Genomic DNA, 17,886 nt, shown 5'->3' on the forward strand with positions numbered 1-17,886 from the left:
CTCTTGTATGGATCACCCCATTTTTGGAATTTTCCTGGACAACTGTCCCCATCTTCAGCTCAGAGCCGAGCGTAGCTGCTGCTCCAGCTCTGTATCCAGCAGCAGTGACTTAAAGCTCTCCTGTAAGAGACCCAAGGAGAACACGATGCCCAGACTGCTTTGAAGAAAATCTGCGTGGAGAGGACTCAGAGCAGAAGGGCCAGAAGATGGGATATTTGTACAATAAACATCATCTTCCAAGCCCAGCCTGAGATCCTGTGGGTGTCCTTACAGATGATACAGAGCAGAAAGGGAGGAGATCAAGTCTGTGAAATACTACAGGCTCTGACTGCTCTGAAAACTGCACCTAAACTTGAGCTCAGCCATTGCCCACCTCCCCTTCTCCTGCAACCCAACCCATGGTGACATGTGTGGTCACTTGGGAAGTGGTCAGGAGACCAGGGAAGCTTTATCTCTTTCACTGTCCCTCAAAGGTTGAACTAAAGCCCCCAAACTAAAGAAGTACCAGGAGCTGCCTTTCCAACCATCCACTGCTGGTTGGAACTTTGCCCTGGAGACAACATCTACATGTTGGCACTGCCAAGGCCCAGCTCAGCCCAGATGTGAACTGGGCTTTGCTGAGCCCAGTGACACATAACCAACAAATCACTCAATGCTGGCTTACACTGTCCAGCTCAGCTTAAGGCAGAGAAGAAAACAGGGGTTCCCACGTGCCTACAGAGAGCACAACTCCATGGAAAGACAGTTCCCAAATCTTCAAGGGATTTAAGAAAAGCACTGAGTACCTTCCCTGCAGTGTAATCCAGGGGTTTGTACTCCATCATATATTCATCCAGGAAGACTTTGAAGGTATTGACCCAGACTTTAACTGGAGACTCACTCCAGTCCCTCTGCTCAAGCCTCATGGTCTTCTCCAGAATCTGCTCAAATAAGGCGTAGAGGTCCTTGTAGCGGATGCTTTTCCCATCATCCATCTTTTAAGGAAACAGAAGCAAAAAAAAAAAGTGATTTTTATACAGCCCGGATTTTTATGGAGCCTTTTCTGCTCTGGACAACTATTTCAGCCTCACTGACTTCCAGCTGCTTGAGGAAAGCCCAAGTATGATTAAGAGAATGAAAAAAGGATCAGACATCTCCACCATTCACAAAGGGAACACAGAGTTTCCAGGCACTTTGGGTGGCAAATTGGAGTTTATTGACTTTCTGTCATTTCCCCTTTGACTGGGAGTAAAGCTGTAACAAGGATCAGGAATCTACACTCAATGTACCCTGAGAGCTGGCTAAGGAGGGAGAGTTACACAGGACTGAATACAGAGGAAGCACATCCATCCTTTAGGATAAGCAGACCAGGAATGGAAGGCTTGGCAACAATCTGTACCACCAGGACTACCAAGAGCACCCCGTTTTTCCTGGAAGTTCTCACTCACCATCCAGTCACTTACCGCCAGTGCTGAGGAGTAAAAGCTGAAGATGTTCTGTCGGAATTCCTTCAGTGCTTTCTTGAACACAACATCCACCAGTGTGTCCTTCTTGCTGTCCTCGTTGTCCAGTTCATTCATCTGGGAAAACAAAGGGGTTTGTGCACCCACATCCCTTTTGCTGGAGGGATGAGCAGAGCTCATCGTGAGCAGAGCTCCACGTGAGGTGAAGCAGCACCAATGAGCAGCTGCTCCACCACGGGCAGACGATGCTAATCACGACTACAAGGTGGTTTCTCCTGCGTGCAAACCAGAAACTTCTCCCAAGCACCCTTAGATGAATTATTAGCACTGTTACAGCTGCCCCTTGGATAATATGGACTTTCTTGCCTCTGTTTGCTCTTGGAGCTCTGTGCTGGTATGGGACAGGAGTTACCTTTTTCAGGAGGAACTCATCCATGCTCTTCAGGTCGCCAGCACTGGTTATGATCTGCAGGGAGTCGTTCTGCCACTGCACAGGCTCCAGGGCCACGTTGCTGATCTTGACACTGCGCTTGCGTTTCACTTTGGGAGAGGGTTCCTTGTTCTCCTTAAACTCCCGCCGGTAGATCCCGGACAGCTCCGGACTCCGCGGGGGGGTCAGGTGGTGCGGACCCAACTCTACAGGTGATAAATGAGAACAGGGAAAGAAAGAGATTGAGCAGATGAAAAATAATTGTGCCACTAAACCAGGGAGACGGGCATCGCAATAAACCTGCGGAGGAGAACAGCCCTGGGTGGTACTCCCAGGAAGATTAAATGTCACTTCTCCTTTGGTTATTTCCTCCCTGCAGAGAGGAAACATCTGTCCATGTCCAGATGGTGGGCAGGAGGATTAGTGACATGGAATTCCTCGAGATCCGTTATGGATCCCACCCTTTAACCTACTTGCCATCCATGAATTGAGACGTGAACCAGCATGGCCATTTCCCAACACAGTTTCCCTGCTCCTTCCAACACTGACACCGTGTTCTGCCACCACTTACCTTCTCCAAGCTGCAAGCCAGGAAACACCTCCCTGCCAGGGGCTTCCTGCTCCAGCAGCTCCAGCAGCTCTGACTGGGTAGCGAGCTTCTCCCGGGGGGTCTTCTTTTCCCCCTGCTTTCCCTTCACCCAGAACCTCATCTTGGCTCGCTGGGGCCTGCAAATAAGTCGTGGAAAGAGGAACTGCCTTAACTAGGAAAATGTCCTTCTACCCAAAACAACCCCAATCTCCTGGACCTTCCTGGTGTTTGAGGAGGAGTTAAATCCACATGACTTCTACCAGGGAAACCTGGCTACTTGTCCTTAGCAAAGACAAGAAACTTCAGTGTCATGTGTGCAACTGGGTGGTTTGGGATGGGACATCTGGACCATGTCACTGAAACTTAATTGTGATGTGAGCCTGACACCTCTTTTAATTGGGCACGTCCATGGTCCTGGGGGAAAAGGTGGGATGAGTAATTCGGGCTGGCTTTGGCAGGTGGAGCTCCGGAGGAGCCTGGATGGTTTGACAAGGTCATGGCAAACAGGAAGGACACGGGATGGACTTATTTGCCATCTCCAGCCACGTTTCCTACCTCCCATCTGGAGTGAGGCTCTTCTGGGCGGCCGCCAGCTTCCCGATCTCCCCCTGGGACATGGTTTTGTGCAGTTTGGTCTGGCCTTCCCCAGAGGTGAATCGCTGCGCCGTCTGTAATGATTCCAAGCATGAAGCCTTTAGAAACAAGACAGTTCTTGGGATGACTTCTTTCCCCAGCAAAAACTAGATATTTCACCTGTTACACCTTTATTTCTATTTGCCCACAGGTGAAAACCTACAGTCCTGGTGAACCAGCTGCCACTAAAGAAATAGTTTGATGAGTCCTAAAAAAAACAGGTGTTTCCCTTGCTCCAACTCTACATCGAGGTCCAACCTTCTTTCTCCTTGAGCAATCAGTGATGAAAATCAGTTTGCACCAAGCCATGGGTCGTTATTGCTCAGCCTGCACAACTGCTCCATCATCTTAATCTGGACATCCCAGCTCTCCATCCCAGAAGGGTCATGTTAAGCCACGATGAAGTGATTTGTGGTGTTCCCAGCCTCAAAGGAACCTTCAACCAGCTGGATTTGTCCCAGCAGAGCTTCCAGCTCTTGTTGAGTACTTTACAGAAAAAGAAGACCAAAGTCTTTGTGCCAAGGACACGTCAAAATTAACCCTTTAAATTATGAATTTTTTCATATGTAATAGAAAATATCTTCACTTTTGTGACCACTTAAAATGCCCTCGGATCATTTTTTAAGGGTAGAATGAATTTGCAATAATTCAACCTAACAGGATCCCATGAAGTAGCCCAGAAAAAGTCTCGTCATATTTAAAAAATACATCAATTTTTGTTCTATTTTTCAATTGCAGCTGTGATTTCGGAACTGTACTCCTGGAGGAGAGACTTGCAGCATGAGGAAAGGAGGGAATCAGGTTGTATGGATGGATTTGGGAGATGATGGTCAAATATCTCCTTAGTTTTCCCATCACCTCAATGTTTCAGCTGAAGTCACTGTGCTTTAAGGCATTTTTCTTCTATTAAAAATATTTTAAATAGAGTTTTATAAAAAATGGGCTGCAGGGGAGTCGCATTTACCATATTTACTTCTCTTAAATGTTCTATTTTCCCCCCTTGGACTAACCTTTCTGCGAGCCAGGAGATGGCAGCACATAAGGCAAAATAATCACTGGGAAGTCAGAAACTGCCTAAACCAATAAAGGCATTTTTGTTCCTGTCAGTCCTACATTTAGGTGATGATCACACATAAATTAGGGATGGACACTGGAAAAAACACCAACTCAAACCCCATAAAAGTGATCTCCATCCAGCCCAAACTTACTACTTGTTTTAAAAATTATCTATTAAAATATTTACCCCCACAATACAGTTTTGCTCTTGAGTAATTTCAACCTTTTGAATTTCCAGCTTTAGAAAATTAGGACTAAAATGCATTTTTGGTGTGAGATCCTTCTGGTTGAGAGACTTTGCCAGAGAGAAGGTCCTTGCTTGGATGGGAAACCTTCTCAGATGTCAAGATGAGCCTCTGCACAAGAAAATCCCCAGCTGGGGAACACTAAAAGCATCAGGAGGGCAAACGGCAATAACTGGGGGTCTGGAGTTGACTCCTGGATGAAGAGGGGACCAAATACTTTCCCTCTGAAAAAGCAACCTGTGTTTTGCCCATCCCTGAGGTAACTGTGGCCAAGTGACCCACCCTGGTGGCATGGAAGAGCTTCCTGAAGCTCAGTGATCCCTTTGGATGGCTTAGGACAAGAGATCTTCTTTCCTTGCTGGCTCTTCAGCTGTGCTTGGGATCAAGTGGTGACAGATACTTGGACTGATGTTTAGCAATTCATGGCTTCAGTGTGGAGGGTGGAGCAAAGTGAGCAGTTTGTTATCCAGGCCCCTCTCTCTGAGAGCCTCTGCCAAAGGAGGATGTTTTCAGAGGGTATTTCTGGTGTGGTTCCTCTGGCCAAGGCTTTCCATTTATCTGCTGCAGGAAAGCTCTCCAGGCTTAGGTGCCAAACACAAAAGGTGTAGATACGTGCTGAACATAGCCAGGAGCTGCTCCTTCCACTCAGATGTGTCTCACCCCAAGGCAGGTTAATCATCAGCTATTCACCAGCCAAAAAACCGGAGCAACCTTTGAATTTTGGTCATCAGGAAGCCCCTCAGCCTTAAAGGCACCTTGGAATCAACTGGACCTGCAGCAGCCACCTCATGTACTGGTGCACCTTGGCTTTCAGCTCTGGCTGCAGATGTTCTTGGTGTTTGCTGCTCTGGGATACCCCAGATGTGGGTCAGGAGCATCGGTTTCCAGTGGAACTCTACTCACCACCTGGGACTCACAATCAGTGACTTGATGGCCAAGAAAAAAATGGGCAAAACAGGCAGTTCAGGCCAGTGCAGCTGGTGAGCCATCACATGCTCAGCTTCACGAGGTCGCACGCGATCTCTCTTTCATCCTCCAGCAGCTCTCGGCCACTGAGCAGGACATCAAAGAGGCTTTTTTGGAAAGTCATAGCTGAGGGCAGGAGCTGTCTGAAGGAGCTATTGATTCCCACAGGAATGGGCCCGCACACGGCAGCCTGAGTTGTCTTCATGTGACCATCACAAGACACAACGGATGTGTCTGCACAGACATCGACCTCCTTGAGTTTGTACCCAACCCAACATGCCCCAGTGTTGCTGTTATCACAGGCTGCCCCACCACCTGCAACACCCCACTGGGCTCTGCTGATAAATACAGATAAACAGTCCCTAAATTTTGCTACTTGTGATGATCCTGACCCAGAAAAGCCACAAGGTCAAGGGCTGGTCCCAAACCTGCAATACAGAAGACAGATGGAAACACTGGACACGTTGTCAGGACACACAGACGGAGGGGAGCGCGGAGCACACGACTGCACGGGCAGCACTGGCTACAAAGCAGAACTGAACCACACGAGGGGGGAAAGTGCTGCCCACCAGTTAGAGCCAGAGATGGAGAGCAGTGGAGAAGAGGGACACAGGAGAGACAAGAGAGAGTTGGCACCTACTACTACTCGCATGCGGTGAGAGCTGTTAAACCAGGTGAGCAGAGTCCCAAGGAGCACTTCCGAAGAGTGCACACGAGCCAGGATGCTCCCAAGGATGGAGCTTGCCAAGCGCCAGCCCAGCACCTTCTGCATCCCAGTGGGAATGACTCCTACAGCTAAAATTCCCCTTTGTATGTGGGTAGCTCCAGGAGCACAGCACAGTACTCTGGGGACAGCACTGCCCTTGCTGGGCTATGGCACCTGGGGACATGGTTTGGTGCTGGGTTAATATTTAGATTCAATGATCTCAGAGGTCTTTTCCAACCTAAATGATTCTGTGATTCTATGTAAAAAAATATATTTTACTACATAAAATCCTCCTTTTCCCAATCCACGAGCAGGAAGATGTACAAAGATGCAGCCAAGCAATCTCAGTTCATAGACCTGCACCTTTCAGTCATGTTTTGAGTACTCCTGTCTCAAATATATAATATATATATATATACTCCTGGAAATATATAAAAAAACCCACAGAATTTGCAAATCTCTGCCCTCCTCCAGCAAGGAAATTATCCTGGGAAAACTTAACCTTTATAATAAAAACTCCTGAAAGAAAAGTCATGAAAAGCCACCCTTGGCCACCTGCCTTTCTTGGAAAAGCAGATTTTAGGATTGCATGGGATGTTTGCCGGAGCAGCTGCAGCAGAGGAACAAGGCAGCTCTACCCAACGCTCCCCCTGAGCTCTCACAGCAGGAGATTATTCCTGGTGTTTATCCACACTTCTATGGGAACATCTCCAGCACTTCAGGAAAACAAAACCCTGAGTGGGTTGCAGGCTGTTGGCCTCTTCTACTCCTGAACCTCTCGGTTTGTGATTTTCCAAAAGCAGCTTATGCGGGTTGGGGATTAAGCCTGAGATGCAAATGCTCCACAGCACAGGCTCATGTAGGACCTGCCAAGGGACAACAGTCACTGTGCTTGAAAAAAACACTCAGGTTGTTTGGTTTTGTTTTAAACCCTCTGTTTCATCCTCACTCTATTTTTGTTGCCCACGCTCCTTGGTTTTGCTTTCTCTAAGACACTGTGTGTCAGCATCACTCCAATAATTGAGGACTGAATAATCATTGGATAAAAAATCCAAAGTAAAAGGGGGTTCAGGATTTATGTAATTGTCTTTGTTGTCTGCTGCTTTTTGGGCGATATTTACTTTCATTTGTTCTATAGATGTGTGTAGACCATTTTTAAATCAAAAGGTTCCAAGGGGAACTTTGCTATTGAGGTTATAGCCCCCAGAAACAGGTAGCTGTGCAATACAAATTGTAATGCTCCAGAAAACCTGTGGAAAATGTGATGGATATCGAATCAAGCCAGAAAACATCCCCAGGGCCAAGTAATACAGCTTGGATAGAGCTCTGAGCACCCTGGTCTAGTGGAAGGTGTCTTTGCCCACAGCAGGGGGTTGGAACGACATGGGCTTAAAAGTCCCTTCCAACCCATGCTATTCTTTGATTCTATGATTTTGCCTCTGTTTCTGCTGTGTTTACCCATCTACAGCATCCTTGGGAGTGGGAAAAGAAGCAGTGGAGGGATCAGTGCAGCTAAGGTTAGCAAAGAGAGGCTCCCGCAGCTCCACTTGTTCTCTGGGTTTCATCTCCCCCACCACATTGGAGAAATTACCATTTCGGAGTCACTGTACCAGGCCTGCCCCAGCCGGGCCGCAGGCACCGCCTCGGGGTCAGGAGGTTGCTCAGAGGAGAGAAGGAACTCAAAACTGCCATCGTAATCATCTTCCTCCGTGTCCCCCTCCCCATCAGCAAAAGTACCTCTAGTCAAGAAATCGGAGCGCGTCCGCGCCATGCGGGCTTTCTTTTTATGGCTCGGTCTGGGAACCTGCTTGACCAGAGGATAAAACAAAACAAAACGAGAAGAAGGGTTTTAAAACAAAAAGGAGATTCTACTCACGTCGCCCTAAGACATCTCTGAGTGGCACTGCGCCCTGCGGAGGGGATGTGATATTATGTCCGGGGGAGAAAAGCGAAGGACCAGGAAAAACAAAAACCAGGACAGGACAGTGGAAATGGACAATCATGGGTGTTACTCAAATGGATGTTAAACCAAACCAAGACAAGATGGCGTTGGACAGTGTTTGCCATCAGCACCATGGGATCCTTTCATCCAGAGCTGCTACAAATTAATCCTCCAGGGCTTTTTATTTTAAGACAAGGTGAGAAAGCTGCCGTGCTGTCATATCCCCCTTCCCTGCCTATGCCTTGTGCTTCAGAGTTCACTTCTTTGAAGCTTTTGAGGGAACACTGGCAGAATAAGTTATTTTTCCCCCTTTTCAATGAAAATAGAAAATAAACAAGTCCCAACTCACCTCTCCTCTGCCAGACCCCGGCATTTTGAACGGCTTCCGTGCTAGCTCCCCCTTGGAAAGGCATTGATGGTTTGCTTCTCTGCTGAGACACAACAGAACAGGGATGTTCCATCTCCTCCCAAAAGCCTTTCCACAAGTGCCCAGCCCAAGCAGTCAAGACCAAATTGCAAGTCTGAGGTCATGGGGGTTTGGAATTGCTTGGAATTCTTCAGGATTTGAGTTAATACCAAAGTACGAGAAGTTACAACTTTCTGCCTGTCACCTTTATCCATCAAGGTGGTTATGGGTGACACCTTTGCACTTTGGGATTCTCAAATGTGATGGTTCTGTCGCAGAATAAAAAGTAAAACGCAGGAATTTTTTTTCCTGTTGCTTGTTCTGCGCGTGAACCCGGAAAAGAAATTTTAAACAGGAATCTTCTGCCAGAGCATCAGCACAGAAACCATAAGACCACTACGCTTGGAGGTACCTTGAGTTCCCACCAGTTATTAACTGGGAGCTTTGGCCTTGGAAAGGGTGCAGCAGGATTTGGGGGGGAGGGGAAGCTTTATTTTTTTTGAGCTAAATGGCCAAAACCACCCCAAAATTAGGCAAGGCACCTTAAGCAACACAACAGAGTGGGACCAAATGTTGCCCCAAGGTCTTGCTCCAGTCTCCAGATCCCGTGCTGGAGTAGCTCACTGTTAAGCAACGCGACGGAGCTGAGCGACTGTTAAGCCCATTACACGTGTAATTAACTACATGTGTGAGCCACACATTCCCAAAAGCGCATTTGCATCCCAAACTCTCTCCAGAGAGTTGCTGGATTTTAATCTGCAATGGTCAGATGGTCCAAATGGCTTTGCTGGATGTGTTAATTATATGGGAAATCAGGAAAACCCTGACATTTTTTGCCTCATTGAGTTATTGCTACTCTGACCACTCAAAAATCCTAAGAATTTTTTCATCATTTTTTACCTTGAGAAATGAACCCCTCTCACCCTTTATCCAGGGCAAAGGGAAGAGTATTGGGCCTCTTTATTGACTCCCTTCTCCTGCTGATGTCCATAATTATCTTCCCTGGCTTACATAATGCCATAAGAGACTGAGAAATTGTATTTCCAGCTCTTTTCCCCTTTCCTCTGACCTTTGCCTGCCTGTTGCTAGAAGATCAAGAATCACCAAATATCCTGAGTTGGAAAGGACCCACAAGGATCATCGAGTCCAACTCTTAAGTCAGTGGTCCCCACAGGGATCAACTCCCCAACCTTGGCATTATTAGCACTATGCTCTAATCAACTGAGCTAAACTCAAACCCGTCTTTGTTTCACTACAGGTTTTGTACAATCTCCAGAAACAAAGTTCTGGACCATTTGTAGAAAAAAAGTCCCTGACAGAAAAAAAAGCCTATGGGGAAAGCCCAGGAGAAAGCCCACTCTCTTTTTACTCACTGGAGGCCGAAGGGATTGTCTTTTGGTGTGAAGAACATGGGGCTTGACCTCGTCTCCTCAGTGGCCTGGTTGGGCAGCCGAGGTTGCCGGAGGCGCTCTGTCCTTGAGAAGTGGCTGCCTGGGTGGTCCCTGGGGTCCAGAGCTGGTTTGGAATGGCTTCGGGGTTCCAGGCCTTCTCTGCGCTCTATGAACATGCTGACAGGCCGGTCTTTGGGGGCACTGTGGGCTGGAGAGCTCCCCCTGGTCCCAACGGTGAGGCCTTTGATGTCCACCGTAGAGGTTGGAGTCACGCCGGGGGTGGGGCTGTGCTCCCCTCTGCTCTGGGGGTGCAGGATGAGGACTGACTGTGGCCGGTTGTCCAGTTTTTTGGTTGGTTTGAGGGAGGGGTCCTTCATTCTGCTCTGCTCAGTCCTCTGCAAAGCCTCCACCCTCCCTTGCTGCTCAAAGGCTTTGCGTTGTCTCTCCAGAATTTCCTTCTGCTGACGGATCTGCTCCATCATCTCCCTCTCGTTTTGCAGCTGAAGCTGCTTCTGCCGTTCCTCCTTCTCCACATTCAGCTTTTCTAGTCTCTTGATGACAGAGTCTGGAGAAAGGGCCTGTGTTGCTGTCACTGTCCCACGTTCTTCTCTCTTGATAGAGGGCTTCTCCTCTTCCTTCTCTCCCAAGGCTTTGCCCTGGCCTGGCTCAGAGTCCTTCCTGACCTCAGAGAACGTAACTGTCCTCTCCTCTCTTTCCACTGCTTTATTCCTCAGGTTATTCTCCATCAGCTTCACCTTCATGTTGTCTTGTGGCGGAACATAGAAAGTAGGGAGGTTGCTGGAAAGGAGGGATTCTCTTGGGTGCGCCTTTAGAACATTCTGGGGGTCACCAGCCCCCTGCTCTTTCACGGGGAGGTTATCAGGCAGCTCCAGGTCTGAAGGCATCTGTCTGCAGCCAGGCAAATTGCTGTTCCCATCTGCTGCACAGAAGGCCTTCTCCTGCAAGAGAGCCTGGGGACTGCTGGGCAGGGAGTCCATGGAAAATGACTGCACTTCGTGCTCGTCTAAGACTAAGGAAACAAGTTTATTACTTGGGGTATCTTCACAGCTTAACAGCTCAAAGCTCCCTTGAGAGCTCTCGCTCTCGGGGGTTCCCTGAGGGGAATGAAGTGCCTCAGACACAAGCTCAGTGGACCAGCGTCGCTCTTCTGAGGGCGACAGCCCGCCCGTGGAGCGGACCTTGAGCAGCTCCAAGCTAAACTTTGCCTGTTCCAGCTCACGCATCCGCCGGCTTTCTCTCTTTGCACGAACCACTTTTTTCTGGTTGAGATCCTCCAGCGACTTGGGTCTCTCTCTCACAACGACCTCTTCTTCAGTGTCCATCCCACTCTGGCTGCTGGCTCTCTCGTGCCTTTTGTACAGGGAAGCATCCAGTGGGTCCATGTGGTTCACCTGATTATTCTCCATCAGTGATTTATGTTGCTCTATAGCTCTCACTCGCTCTTCAAACGAGCTGTCCTCCCACTTGGATGGGTCAGAGCCCTTAATTTCCAACACATCATCTGCCTCCAGTCCATCCTCTTCTCTCCCTGACAGGCCGTTCTCCAGCTGCAGCTCTTTTAAGCGCTGCTCTTTCAGAGCTCTAAACCTGTAAGAAAGCAGAAAAACAAGATATTGCACCCCTGTGCCCACTCATGACCCTTCAAGGCACTGCACCACTGGCACCTCATCACCACCACCATCACCACCTCTAACAACCCTCCTTGCACATATGGTGTGAGGCAATGCGAGGGCATGCTCAGTTTTCACCCTTCTCTTCTGCCATCTCTGTACCCAAGGACTGCCCCAACGCACCTGGAAGCTCCCCTCGTGCCCACAGCAGCAGCTCCAGCCTCCATCCCTGGTCTAGCTCCTTCGTAAGCTGTCGGAGCCACAAAAGTTTAACCCATCGCACCCCCTTGACTTCTCCATCTTTGCCATCCTGCCTGGGTTGCCTCTGGAACAACCAGCAGGTACTTGCACTCGGTGCCAAGAGCTCTTTGCAGCTCCCAAATCTTCCACGCTAGGTCAAGGTGCTTCACACTTTGCAGGCAGCACCTTCAGAGAGGGAATCATGACCTGTCCTGTGGCCAGGGAGCCAAGGCTGGAAACCCCGTCCCCTCCAGTATCTCTTGTCCTTGTGAGCCAGCGCAGCAACCAGATCGGTGAGGCAATCTGAGTTAAAAATAGGCTACTTAAACTGGTGCTGCTGCCAAGGGGAAAAAAAAAAAACCCTCATGAGTATTTATGGCTTTGGCTTTGCACTGCCTACGTGCTCCAACCTGAAATAGGCTCTGCTTATTCCAAGGGCAGGATGTGCAGCTAAATAAACTCCTTTGTTAGAAAGCATGGAGCGAAGGGCCGGCGCAGGTCGGGAGAGGGTCACAGGTGCCAGGAGGGGACACAGGCTCTGCAAGTCACCGCAGTGCCTGATTCACATCAACTCCCTCCCTCCCCAGTGAGCATCACCACAAAACATACTCTGGTCTAATTGAGGCGATACCTTTGCCGTGCCAAATATCCCCGGCACGCTGCCTGCAAGCAGACGGCTTTGGTCCTGCTGGCTGCGTACGTCCGCCGGGCACGGTGGCCTCGCCAGGCTGCCTGGATGCTGGTGGCCGCGGTGTGCCGGCGCCGGCGGTGCTCCCGCCAGCAGCTCTGGATCAGATGGGCTGCAAACTGCATCTGCAGGAACCGCCGCCGCTCCACGAAGCCACGCCAGTGGGTCTGGAGTACGATGGCGGCTTTGTCGAGGAGCAGAGGGTCTGGCGATGGTTCACCTTGTTTTCGGCTCTGGTAGCTCCGCCAAAATCTCTGCAAATACAGTGGGTGGTTCCTTGTAACGGGTGTTCACGGAATCCCAGAATATACTGAGTTCGAAGGGACCCACAAGGATCATCAAGTCCAGCTCCTGGCCCTGCACAGGACCATCCCCAACAGTCACACCAGTACCTGAGAGGATCATCCAGATGCTCCTTGAGCTCTGGCAGCCTTGGTGCTGTGCCCACAGCCCTGGGGAGCCTGTTCAGTGCCCAACAACCCTCTGGGGGAAGAACCTTCTCCTGAGATCCAACCTAACCCTGCCCTGACACAACTTCAGGCCATTCCCTTCGGTCCTGTCACTGGTCACCACTGAGAAGAGATCAGCGTCTGCCCCTGCTCTTCCTCTCACAAGGAAGTTGTAACTGCAATGAAGTCTCCCCTCAGTCTCCTCCTCTCCAGCCCGAACAGACCAAGTGCCATCAGTGTCCTCACATCGCTTCCCCTCAAGGCCCTTCGCCATCTTCACTGCCCTCCTTTGGACACTCTCCAATAGCTCAATATCTTTCTTAGATTGGGGTGCCCAAAACTGCCACAATATTCCAGGTGAGGCTGCCCCAGGTCAGAGCAGAGCAGGACAATCCCCTTTCTCACTTGGCCACCGATGCTGGGCCTGATGCCCCCTCGGGCACAGCTGGCCCTCCTGGCTGCCAGGGCACTGCTGACTCAGATTCAATGTTGTGTGGGGACCTGCCTTCATGCAACCCTTCCAGCTCTGTCTCCCCATTCCCAACTTATTGTGGCACTAGGAGTCAAATCCTGATGAGAAGCTCCTTCCTCGGAGAGGGGACCTGGTTTTACCCATCGGCTCCATCTGTAGGATTCGGGGGTTTTAACTTGCCATGGAACCCAGCACCATGACCCACCTGTATGGTGATGGCTGCATTCCGTAGGCTCAGGAACTGCCTCCTGCAGATGAGGCTGCGGAACCAGCGCTGCAGGAGCGTGATCCGCCGCAGCACCTCCTGGTGCAGCAGGTCCTGCAGAAGCTGCCGCTCCCGCTCCTTCATGAAAACCTGGCCAAAGCAAACCCAAAAGACACACTAGCACAGAAAGCTTCCCAGCCCACAAGCCAAGTGATTTAATCCTCCTGGTTTCTGTGTCCTGGATGCCCCAGGGAAAGTTGGGAGCTGATTTTTATGAAGCCACTTCTAACGGGTTTCTGCAGTTTCATTGGCAGCCTGTGACTGTCCAAGCTCTGAATCACAGAGTCTCTGTTTTCCTATCAGGGGAGGCAAAATCATAGAATCCCAGAATATGCTGAGTTGGAAGGGACCCACAAGGATCATCAAGTCCAGCCCTCAGCCCTGCACAGGCCCATCCCCAACAGTCACACCCTGTGCCCTAGAGGATCATCCAAATGCTCCTTCAGCTCTGGCAGCCTTGGTGCTGTGCCCACAGCCCTAGGGAGCCTGTTCAGTGCCTGACCACCCTCTGGGGCAAGAACCTTCTCCTAATATCCAACCTAAACCCCCCCTGACACAACTTCAGGACATTCACTCAGGTTCTGTCACTGGTCACCACAGAGAAGGGATGACAACCATTGAATCGAGCTGTGTCTACACACAGATAGAGTTTTTGGAGGCTGCCTCATTACAATCAGCAACACCAAACAATATTATTCCTTATTATTTTATGTTAATAACATCCAAAGTTTCATTTAGGCCATTGGCTTCTGGCAAACAGAGGAAAAATATCTGCAGTAACAGAACCATATATAAAGATGATAATTTATCACAGAGAAATGCAGGCAAATGTTATATCTGCATCTCTTAAAGGCTGAGCTGAGGGTGAACATTTACCATTGTTCTTCCAACTTGGTAATTGTCTGGATCGAGTTTTATCTTCCGGAAGAAATCATGGATATTGTGCTTAGATGGGCTGACTCCTTGCGGCAGAAGGACATGGAAATGGTTCACAAAATCCTGATAAGGAAAAAAAGAAACACCAAGATTTGGTTAGGTGGGTCCTGCTGCATCCCTTTCTCCGACAAATAACAGATTTGCTCCACTGGCCACATGAAATGGGATCTCTGGAGTGAGCACAAGGACAGAGAATATTTTACAGACTGGAGAACACCAGTTTCATCCATTATTTGTCATTTGACAGGAAACACATCAAAGCAGGGACCCAGCAATGTTCAACCAGTTTGCAGCGTGGGAGGAGATGTTTTGAAGGAGCCATGGGGTCATCCCGAGAAAAAATGCTCTGAATCCTCAGCAAGGGCCATTGTGGAAGGGAGTTACCAGCATCTGCAAAGCACCTCTGAGATGCTCCATCAGTTACTGCTGTGATGACTCAAAGAACAGAGGTGATATGAGAGGAGAGCTCCTTCCAAGTAAGATTGGGATCCCTGTTCCCAGCAAAAAATACTGAGCATTTTTCCTTTCCCAAGCAGCTGCTGTGCAGGACACGACACCCGCCCCAAAGCAGCCACCAGCAGGAAACAAATCGGCAACAGCCAAGCATGAAAGGACTGACATGTGCACAAAACCTGGCTAACACATGGAAAAGAAGAAAACAGGAAAAGCTGGATAACTCCTGAGCAGTTCAGAGGATGCCGATCCCCCTCCCGATGGGACGCAGCCAACACCGACACAACAGGGCAAACGCCGCTTCCAGGGACTCCAGATACAGAAGAGCACGTGCAAACTAGACACTTCTTTTGCAAAAAGGGACCCCACTTTGCAAAATATACTGGTTTTGCTCAAAACTCAGGATGCAGGAGGGATCAGAGCCCTCATTGACGTCTGGAGCAGCTCGTGGAGACCAGAACCACCCCACGTGGACATCAGACCGTTACACCCACTGCCCTGCTGGGCTATAAATTAACTACCCTGATAAAAACGAGCCTGCAACACTCAGACAACTCTGCTAACGATGCTAAAGATGGTGAAAGTCAAAATCCCTTTGACTCAACCTGGAAGGAGTATTTGCAGCTGTATCCCGACTGGCGAATGCGGACGGTCTCCAGCATCCCCGTGTACCGCAGCTGCCGGAGCACCAGGCTGTCGTTGAACCGCAGGGGCAGCTGGAAGGGGAAAATCAAGCCAAGGATGAGCAAATATTTCCTTTCCCTGAAGCTTTGAAGTGTGTGGAGGGGTAAATGGGTTCAGCAGATGCAGCACATCTGCATCACACGCACGTTGGGAGGGAGGGAACGCAGGTCCCCAGGAACTGCACTAATCCCACTGGGATTGAATCCTGTTTGCTTCTGAGGCTTTCAAACACTAACTGGATAAATAAAGCCATAAAGAAAATTTTTTGGATCCCCTGAATTGAATAAGACCCCTCAGGGCACAGCTAATGGGTAAGATTTTGAGCAACTAAATAATCTCCAAGGCATAAAGATTCAGTTTTAAATGCCCGGGTAAAACTCTGAAGGATTAATCCTCAAACCATCCCTACTGTAACCTGCATTTTAAACTGAGGGTCCCTAATCCATGAGACAAATACCTAAAGTCAAATTCAAGAAATATGATGCCTTGTGGAGTCAGTCTGATCAATGAATCTTGTTTTAAAAGGATCTGCTTTTACCCATAGAAACTTTATTTTAAGGAAGCATTATGGATTAGATCCAGCCCAAGTGGATTTGAGGTTCTGTCAATCTCTATTATGGGTGGCAGGAGCTTCAAAGTAGTCAAAGTCATTTATTAAAATCAATACATTTTTCATGTAAACTAAAATCATGTATTTTCATACATGTTTTTTATAATTACAATTAAAGCTGGTGCAGTTTATCAAGAACAGCACCAGGGTGAGAACATCCATTGCTCATGTCTTCTAAATCCAACTCTATTTGAGGCTTTCTTTTCTTTCCTTTCTAACCCCTGTAAAAATTGGTTCCCAAGCTGATTTTTAGCAGCTTTCCCAGGACAGGACTTACCTTTTCAGCGTTGGATCGAATGCACTTGACAAAATAAGGCTCTGCTTGGCCAAGGGTCTCCATCAGCTTGTTGAGCGATGCCTGCAATGGGGAGGACACAGGGAAAGGGAGAGGACACCCCCATGAATAATGCAAATCCAAATGCTTCAGTCATAAACCAACAACAAGTGGAATAAATGATGAGTGAACCAGGGAGATGGGAAATTATTGCCCCCAAAAGGAGTGTTTCAGCCCAAACAACTTGGCTGGTTTTGTCTTTGCTTCCAACAAAGCAGCAGGAGATAAATATAATTCTGGGATGGATTTTGAGATCCCTAGTTCCACTGGAGCCCAAATCCCATCCCAAAAGCCTCTTCCAGCTATGAAACTGAGCTCCCAGACAAGAATTTACACCTGGCACCAACCAACCACTGATGGTTTTTAAACACGAATCAAACTTTCCTTTATCAAAAGTGACTCCAGCATTTATTCCTGATTTTTCTTTGTCAAAACTTTACCTCTGGCCTAAAACTGAATTCTCTTAATGACAGTTTGGCAAAGAAAAGATGGGGAATTTGCAATACTTTTTGAAGCCTGGAACCCCAAATACTTTAGAGGTTGTTTCTAGAGAAGAGCTTCCATGTTGGTGTGTTCTTAGCTGAAGGATCACTGAGGATTAAGGCTTTTCCAGGTTCCCTTTTCCTATTTTCCCTTGTTTCTTGATCACCATTAAAAGTTCTATCCCATAAAAATGAATTCATATTGGCATCACTCCATGCCCATCTGCTCCAGAGGGATGTTATCCCTCCACCTCGTAAATCTTGGAATTTTTTGGGATGAAGCACAAACTCTTTGGATAAAACCATGTTGAAAACTGGAGTGTGTTGAGTCAGGACGCGTTTGAGTATCTCTCATTGCTGAGCTCATCACATTGGGAATGTGCTCCAAAGTTGATTACTCCTGATTTCAACAGGAGTGGTGTAAGGGATATTTGGTTGTAGATCATAAGCCAAGTTAGAAATTTTTCAGTATATGAGTTAAATAAACTGGTGTGACATTAGAAAGCAGCATTTTGCCTCCAAATCTGCTCTCAGGAAGCCTTTTTTTCCCCCCCTTCTGCTCATTTCAAAGACATCTTTATAGGAAGCCTTTCATGTTTAGAAAAATTTATCCACATCCAGGATTTGGGAAGGAGCAAGGGCTGGATCCCATGCACGTGCAGTGCAGCTGCTTTGTGTGTATTAACCTCATGCAAATATCCCTGTTGTTCCTGTCCCGGGGAGCAGCGGGAATGCCACGACGTGGCAGAGCTCCACTGGCACGCTCCTGATTTTCTTAAAATCTGAAATTATTCTTTTTTAACCATAAAAAAGCCTATTGGGACCTATCAGTGAGC

General features: G+C 48.5%; 1 protein-coding gene across 6 annotated transcripts in view; it reads right to left on the minus strand.

Moving 5' to 3' along the window:
• Positions 1 to 17,886, minus strand: part of MYO9A (myosin IXA) — a 146,096-nt gene that overhangs the window by 12,791 nt on the left and 115,419 nt on the right. For 3 of the 6 annotated variants that reach the window (XM_017816970.1, XM_017816973.1, XM_017816972.1), the window contains 13 exons: positions 16,512 to 16,592; positions 15,546 to 15,656; positions 14,428 to 14,550; positions 13,492 to 13,641; positions 12,309 to 12,619; positions 9,789 to 11,414; positions 8,359 to 8,440; positions 7,659 to 7,871; positions 3,017 to 3,129; positions 2,444 to 2,598; positions 1,855 to 2,078; positions 1,443 to 1,559; positions 786 to 974 (listed from right to left, as the gene is read on the minus strand). In XM_017816970.1, coding sequence (XP_017672459.1) covers positions 786 to 974; positions 1,443 to 1,559; positions 1,855 to 2,078; positions 2,444 to 2,598; positions 3,017 to 3,129; positions 7,659 to 7,871; positions 8,359 to 8,440; positions 9,789 to 11,414; positions 12,309 to 12,619; positions 13,492 to 13,641; positions 14,428 to 14,550; positions 15,546 to 15,656; positions 16,512 to 16,592 — 3,495 coding nt within the window. The remainder of the gene's footprint in view (positions 1 to 785; positions 975 to 1,442; positions 1,560 to 1,854; positions 2,079 to 2,443; positions 2,599 to 3,016; positions 3,130 to 7,658; positions 7,872 to 8,358; positions 8,441 to 9,788; positions 11,415 to 12,308; positions 12,620 to 13,491; positions 13,642 to 14,427; positions 14,551 to 15,545; positions 15,657 to 16,511; positions 16,593 to 17,886) is intronic. The other 3 variants (XM_017816971.1, XM_017816975.1, XM_017816974.1) reach the window with 3 other exon arrangements.

This window comes from Lepidothrix coronata, unplaced genomic scaffold (genome assembly GCF_001604755.1).
Source record: "Lepidothrix coronata isolate B3197 unplaced genomic scaffold, Lepidothrix_coronata-1.0 Scaffold58, whole genome shotgun sequence".
Classification (NCBI taxonomy): Eukaryota; Metazoa; Chordata; class Aves; order Passeriformes; family Pipridae; genus Lepidothrix; species Lepidothrix coronata.